Source organism: Puntigrus tetrazona, chromosome 4 (genome assembly GCF_018831695.1).
Source record: "Puntigrus tetrazona isolate hp1 chromosome 4, ASM1883169v1, whole genome shotgun sequence".
NCBI lineage: Eukaryota > Metazoa > Chordata > Actinopteri > Cypriniformes > Cyprinidae > Puntigrus > Puntigrus tetrazona.
In genome coordinates, this window is record NC_056702.1 from 19,468,212 (window position 1) to 19,476,185 (window position 7,974).

General features: G+C 39.8%; 1 protein-coding gene across 1 annotated transcript; it reads right to left on the minus strand.

Annotated features, from left to right (window-relative positions):
• Positions 1–3,221: 3,221 nt before the first annotated feature.
• Positions 3,222–6,456, minus strand: LOC122342247 (serine/threonine-protein kinase pim-2-like). The gene is made up of 8 exons (XM_043236056.1): positions 6,315–6,456; positions 5,856–6,209; positions 5,494–5,742; positions 5,175–5,269; positions 5,008–5,058; positions 4,461–4,842; positions 4,211–4,387; positions 3,222–3,271 (listed from the first exon to the last, which is right to left on the minus strand). Exons 1-8 carry the CDS (start codon positions 6,454–6,456, stop codon positions 3,222–3,224), a joined length of 1,500 nt encoding a protein of 499 aa, XP_043091991.1.
• Positions 6,457–7,974: the final 1,518 nt, after the last annotated feature.

A 7,974-nucleotide genomic window follows, 5' to 3' on the forward strand; every position in this document is an offset into this window, starting at 1 on the left:
ATCCAAATTGGCTGTGATAAAGGTAGCTGGACATGCATTGGGAGATTCAGATGAGGCAAAAGGAAACAGATTGGCAGATGAAGTAGCAAAGTGGGCAGCCAAAGAGCTAATAGTAAGACACAGCGGGCATGGATGTGCCTATGATGTCTTTTGTGTTAACTGATGATTTGGATATTAAGCTGTTACAGGCTATCCCTACACAAGCTGATTTGACACATTAGGCAGCAAATGAGGTGAGGTCATGCTATGTAGACATTATCATGGCATTTTACACGTTTTAAAAGAAAGTCATTCAAAATTTGAATCGATCGTATGTTGACATTAAGTGACTGCCTGATGGACATTTCCAGAGCAGGTGTGTGTGTGCATATCTTCAAGGATTGCTTGTTCTCTCATATCTTGCACTCAGTTCCTGCTTATCGCGTACCAAGGCGACTTTCTCGCAAGTTTTGGGAAGACAGTCTTAAAAAGGAGGTTTTCTGGTGGGGCTTTCAGATGCAAACCAAGGCAGACTGGACGGTTTTGCTCTCGCTTGCAACTGAATAAGCCACTTGCAAGCTCTTTGAAAATTAGAAACAAATTGGCGGGAAAGAACCTTAAAGGGGCATCCAGACACAACACATGGGCCGACCTTTCCCAACCCCTTGGGTTAAAGGCCGTGCTGGTACTTTTTCCACAGGAGACATGGAAGGTGATCATCGCAGATTACGTGGATTCCCTAGTGAAAACGTTAAATGGCATAAACGGTGACGTTTCTCTCTCTCTCCCTCTTCCTGCAGAAGGACCAACTCACTCTTTCGCTCCTGGCCAACAGGTGTTAATAAGGTGTCTGAAACCTCTGAAGCTGGGTGAACCAAGGTACCTTGGACCTGTGACTGTCATCGCTGTGATGAGGACAGGAGTGCTGACGGACTTCCAGTCACAGTGGATACACGCCAGCAGGATGAAGGCAGCTCCAGACGGAAGGGATCGACTTACTACACCGGTGTCGGCAGAGCTCGAGAAGGAACAAGGAAAAGGAGTCGGAAAGCCATAAGCTACCGTGCCAGAAAGTTATTGTGTGTTGTATCATCCCATTTGTTAGACTTCTGATTCGTTGTGCTATGAATACCTTTGTATCATCTCAGTATGCTTTTGTGAGCAGACCAGTAAAGGGTTCCATGACAGGATTAAGATAAGAGTGAATATATATTATTTCCAGTTACTTCTATGTATGATGGATGAGAGATTTCAGAGAGTGTGTTTATGTGTTGTTTATTTTAAACAAAAGCAGGCAACTGTTAGATTTTAACACACTCTCCCCTTTTAGACTCTTTCTGTCTGATCTTTTCCCTCCTCTTAGACGTGATTTTCTTTTAATCTCCCCCTAGTGTTCTGAAGTATGTATGATCTATACATCCTTCTACATGTTAGAAGGGTTCAGTCGGTCATTGGTGTCTGCGCTACTCTGTGTCGTGGGTGAATGAGTTTCCTCTACACTTTTGATACTTGACAAGAAGAAGTGTTTTTCTGTGTCCAAAAGTATTCCTTATATGTTCATAATTTCCTTTATCTTATATAAGTGCATATCTTTTGGCGTGGATACAACATATGTCATCTTTTGATTCATTGGCTAGAGGGGTAAAACTCCCCTCTGAAAATGCCTATATAAATCATTGTATTCTGGAATAAACTTTGGAGTAAGGAAATATACGTCTATGTGTCTTCTTGCTCCCCAGACGTTACACCCTATGAGATCGAGAATTCGTCTAGAGGTATTCTACGGGAACAGCGGGACCTTAAACTTTGTTAATTATTTAACACCATGTCAGATGATCCACGTTATCCTCATGAAGGAAAGTTAGAAACGGGACTTTTATAAAGTGAATTTTACCTAAAAAGCTGGGGGTTTTTTGGATAATAATAATATAAATTTAAAAAAAAAGTTAAGTCCTTCAAAAAGGATGTGAAGAAAGAACATTAATAAACATAATATTATTACATTTCTTTACAAAAACCCAATTATTTTGTTGAAAAATTTAATTTAGTTGCCTGGGCTATTCAGTCCTCACACAAATCAGTATAATATTCTGATTTAGAGCTCAATTAATATAAATTATTTACTTTTATTACTGAGTTTTTTTATTGTTTTAAATTGTAATAATTATTTTGATCGAATGAACGGTGAAGAAATATTCAAAAATAAAAACACTTAATTATTCTAAACATTTAACACCCAGTTTATATATTTGGTTATTTACAATTTTCAGCTATATTATTTACATGTTTTGCTTTTTTTGCATACAACAAAATATTAATATGTTAGTCTTAAGATAAAACAGAAAATAAGTGTGGACTACAGATGGTTAAGTTGTTTTTAGATCACAAATGTATTTGCTTGTCAATTTAAAAGGAATTGTATATAAATAAATATCGAGTACAGTGTGTCTCATATTTGCATTATTGAATATCCTAAACTGTAGGGTGTTTTTTTATTTTCATTGTTAAAGTGTTGAAAGATTTTTTTTCATGCCTTCTGTTGAGAGAAGTTCCATTCTATGCTTAAAACTGCCATTATTACAGTCTCCATAAAAATAATATACCTTTTATTATACCTTTATTATTATAGTATACCTTTTATGAAAAAAAAAAAATTCTAGCATGGCATTAAGTTAATAAATGAAGGTTATGTCAACATTATGTCATATTTAACATGTTTTTATTTGACATCATAAAAATATTTTCCGCCTCAGGGACCCCCTCCATCATCAGGCTCCTAGAATCGTCTTGACCTTCCTCCACTGGACTGAGGTGAAGACTTCTGTCCAAATCCTAAAAGTAGACATAGATAATAAAAAAGTTCAAAAACCAATTACAAATAATGTGCATTTAGGTTTTGAAAAACTTTGAAAGACATTTTTTATACTTGAAAGTATAAAAGAAATATTCAGATTAATCTCTTCGACGTCAAAAGCTGAACATCTGATTGTCCAAGTGCATGAATTATTTGAAATTGACGTACAACAATGATTGATAAATAATGAAACAATACCGTTTTACTATGTTACGTCTCGAAGGGTAAGAGAAAACACCTGTTCCTCCATGTCCTCTCACTTTCCACGACTTTTTAGATTAAATGTGAATCCTTACTTACTGACATTGTATCACCACAATTCTGGGTGGATTTGCCTTAGAATCGTGGTGTGAGTGAAACCAGTGCTGCAGCATGGGCCCCAGTGCGGTTACACCATTGTAGTTACACCACTGGACTCTACATCCTCACAGACCAGGTCTGGCGGACACAACGGCTCAGGAATCATCTCTGCGTTATAAGACTCACCTCTTTGTTCAGATCAGAGCCTTTTAACCTTCACCACTCTCCAAAACAGAGCAGACTTCTTTCCCTTCCTAACTTTTGCAGACTTTTCTAAAATATAAAACATAAATAATAAGCTTAATAATAGGAGATGGAGATTGTGAACAAGGGTTTCATTAAGCTTGTGAGGAACATCTTTTGTGGATTTTATTATTCTCTTTTCATTCCTATGCGTGACCATGGACCACAAAGCCAGTCATAAAGTTGAATGTTGGGATAGGACAAAACATCTGAAAATCTGGAATCTGAAAAATCTCACTATTGAGAAAGTTGTCCAACTGAAGTTTTTCGCAATACGTATTACTCAAAAACAATGTTTTAATATATTTACAAAAGGAAATTACTAAATATCTTCATGGAGCGTGATCTTTACTTAACGTCCAAATGACGGGAAAAATTATTGAGACAAATACAATGTATTTTTGGCTATTGCTATAAATATATCCTAGCGACTTAAGACTGGTCCAGGGTCACATATTTTTGATTGCATGAATCTCCATACCCCCTTATACAACGTGCCTGTGTTTGACAATAAACTTTGCAGATAAAGTTAAAGATAAAGACAACTTAAGACCTACTTAATGTGTTACGCTGCCTTTCGTCGTCCGGTTGACGCACAGGATCCGCTGTCTAGTTAGTAAAACCACCTGTGCAGTTCTAGATGCTGTAGCATCGGTCTGTCAGCTGGATTGCGGGTCAAACACTGGTAAATCAGGTCACGGCATGCTGTAAAGTTTTCAGAGGGAGAGCACAGGTTAGTCATACTTCTCAAATGTACCAAATTAAATAATCGGGTAAATAATCTTTACACACGTTACTTGCTACACCGAGAGTAAAGAGGTCTGTTGAGTTTACCTGAGGATAAAGTCCGAATCACGGGAGTGCAGTTACACAGTATTTTGTCTTTGCTTTTAAAGGGCAGATATCCATGCAGGATTTGGAAGAGCATCATGCCCACAGCCCAGACATACGCCGGGCCGGCGTGGAACGTGGAATCCCTCATGACCTCAGGTGGGGTGCAGAGTGTTGCTCCTGCAAGAGAAACGTTTTTTAGCATCGAACAATGGCGTTATCAAAAAGGCAACACTGTGATTACAAAACACACCTCGATATTGACTGCTGAGATTGCCCCCGCGGTGGATCAGTTGAGCGCAGCCAAAGTCAATTAGCTTGAGCTCCAAAGTAGTGGGAGTCACTAGGATGTTCCCCGTGTGGATGTCGCCGTGGAAGACCCTTCGGTCGACGCAGTGTTTCAAAGCTTGGATTAACTGGCGGATTAACAAGCATGCTTTCTCTTCATTGATGGGCTTCGAGCGCTTGATGTACTCATTCAAGGTACAGCAAGGTTTAGGGTACTCCATGATGAGCACAGCGCTATTTTTTTCCTCAGTCCATTCATGGAATTTGATGACGTTGGGGCATAATGGAGGTTTTCCCAACCTGAGCAACATTGCCACTTCTGCAAGCACGGGTTTGGAATGACCAGCCTAGAGAGAGTGCAAGAGAGAAAAAAAACTATTTACTACTTGGACGATGAACACCATTCTGCTTAGATTTGCACTTAAATCTCTGTTGTCTGTTTCATTTCTGCTTTATGTTAGCTACAGGTATTGACAGCAATAGTCACTCAATCCTTAGATTTGTCAACTTACAAGGTGAAGATAATGGTCACTCTGACGCTTGCGGATGTACTTCACGGCAACCTGTGAATGGCAAAAATGAAGTTAATTTCTCCAAACACATCAAAGGATCTCGACAGTGGATACACATCTCTACATCTGAAGCAAAATGATGATACAAGTCAATAAAATTGCTTTACCGTCGTTTTGTCACCAACTAGGTAGGTTGCCTCATACACCTTGCCATAACTTCCACGTCCTAGAAAATCTCCCAATAAAAAGACAGGTGCTCTACCTGAAAAACAGATAGGAAGAAGTTACAGTATCAGATTTACAGTCTGAATTCTGATTTAAAGCAGAGAAACATAGGTAATAATGACTCACCGGATTGCAGATTGATTCCCAAATCCGAAGAATCCGGCTCATGCGGCAACGCTGGAGTGGCTGGATTGGCTGGAGTGGCTGGATTGTCTGGATTGGCTGGAGTGGCTGGATTGGCTGGAGTGGCTGGATTTGCACTGGCCTCTTGCACAGGTGGGGGGGACTGGAGAGCTTCACTGGCCTGGTCAGAACCGGTCTGACAGCTTGGCTCAGACTCAAAAGAAATGGCACAATCTGCTAAATCCTCATCACTGTCTGGATCCACCTGTGGCGTCGAACTCCGGACAATCTTCGAGTCACGGCAGAGGAGGAGGTGCTTTACAGCCTTACGGAATCTCCTGAAGAACGCACGGACCGCTTTCCCCTTCCTCCACTTTTTAAGCTTTTCTAAAATGGAGATAAATAATACAACAAAAGTTACATGCAATGAATTACAGCAGCGCGTGGTAATAGAGAACAGATGGTAGAAATAATAGAAACCTAAAGTAACTATGACTCACCATCACCCAGATCAGAACAGGAGGGATCAGCCACAGGTGATGACTCGGAATTGGCCATTTCTACGTCAGGTATTTGCTCGCTCCTGGAGGGACCTGGCACACACGACGACTCTTCACAGACATCTTCACAGACCTGGCCTGGCAGACACATCGGCTCGGGATCTGCGTTGGCCGTCGGTGCGATTCTGGGAGGACTCGGGACAGGCGTCAGCTCTGAATCATCTTGATCCGGCTGTGGTGTAATATTCACCACTCGGTTTGGATCACAGCAAAAGAAAGGACGCTTTACAGCCTTCCATACTCTCCGAAAGACAGCACAGGCTCCTTTCATCTTCTTTCCTTTTGCAGGTTTTTCTAAAATAAAGAAAAATCAATGGTAAGCTACAGATCTCTGACTACAGACTCGATTTCTGGGAAAGAAAATAATGTTAATAAATGCACCTACAATAACCAGCTCACCTGTAGGGCTGTTCTCCACATCGTTTGAAGGACAAACCTTCACGGGTCCTGCATTATCTGAGCTAGCGCTCCCTGAATCTCTAGTTGTTGCCTTGACAGGCTTTTTGTCTGCTGTCTCTTTAATGCTGACAGAGTCAGACATCACGTTTGAAGTAAGACCGATCTTCTCCACTCTTTCTCTCTCAACTTCACTAAACTCCATAAAACACTGTTTGATTATATTATAAACCTAAAGGAGTTCGTGTCAGTACAATGTTTATCGACTGAAGCATTCGGTGAGAACAACACCACTTTCCGTCGATACTCTACACTTTCGCGCAAGAAATGCGATTCAAAAAGTTCGAATTCGAACGCGTGGTTTGTGACGTCATACCTCGATGTCACGAGACCGCCGGCCCGCGCGCTTCTTGTTTTGTTTTGAACCGTTCTAAACAGGCGCGTGCTTGAATTTCACAGCCGGCTCCATTCATATATTAAATATAATAGTATAAAAGTATATTGTGACTTAAACACGCTGCACGTACCGGAACGTAACGTCCGTGCCTAAACGGGTATCGGGCGCGTGAACTTCCTGGGACACGGTAATGTCTTATAGTGTATAACGGTAATATTTCGAATTAATATCACAGTTTTATAACGATTTAACGAAGCGCAGTTCATAATTTTCAAAATAATATTTGTCCGCGACAAATCTGAGGGGTTTGTTAGGTTTACATCGTGATGATTAACGGAAATGGTTTTGCTAACGCTAAATTAAATTGGAGATTTTGATGTCCAGAAGCCATTTGAAAGTTTGACTTATTATTTGATAGTTTAAGCATTTTGTCACGCATTCATGATAGATATTGAATATACATTCTAGTAATTTTTGGTACGTCTGATTCATTTACTGTACCTAAATATTTGTATTTTTACGCTTATTCCCTACAGTGTTTATAATAGCATTGTTTCCTTGGTCTATAATTTGTATTTGTACTTAATCACAGGTCACTTTATTTCAATTCAACCTCTCTATGTGATAAGTATTTATTTTTGTACGTGTCCCCTGTTTTTCTCAGATGCATCATTCCCTGCAGGTGCCTGAAGATGATCTTCTCTGGTCGACTCAAGAAGATGTGATGACCTGACCGATAAAAAAATGGCCAAATTCTTGGTAAGTCGAGCTCATCGCTGTACAACAATCATTGCCGTATCGGAAATCTCAAAATATAATTTTATTTTGAGCTAGAGCTGCTTTACAGCACACTTTAGATTTGCCTAAAGGTTGCGTACACACTTGAAGATCTACCTAATGTAATCAGAGAGAGGAAGAAACACATATATTTGGTAACACTTATATTTTACTTAATGCATTACTAATAAGGTGTTACTGCAGAATTAATAGGCAATTCTTTTTCTAATACTGTTGTTGTTACACAGCAGGAAATAGAAACTTGGCTGATAGGACGCAGTTATTGCATGGATGGAGCGAGAACAATGTAAGCGTCTAAAAACTTTCACACAGTTCAGATGAATGGTAAAAATCACCTCCTTTAACAGCGCAGTTAAACCAAATGTATGACGCTAAAATAAGTTCAGCACTAAAAACATCATTGTAATAAGACGTATTGTTACATGCATCTGGCTTATAGATCAACCGCTTTTTCTGTCTGCGCGCACT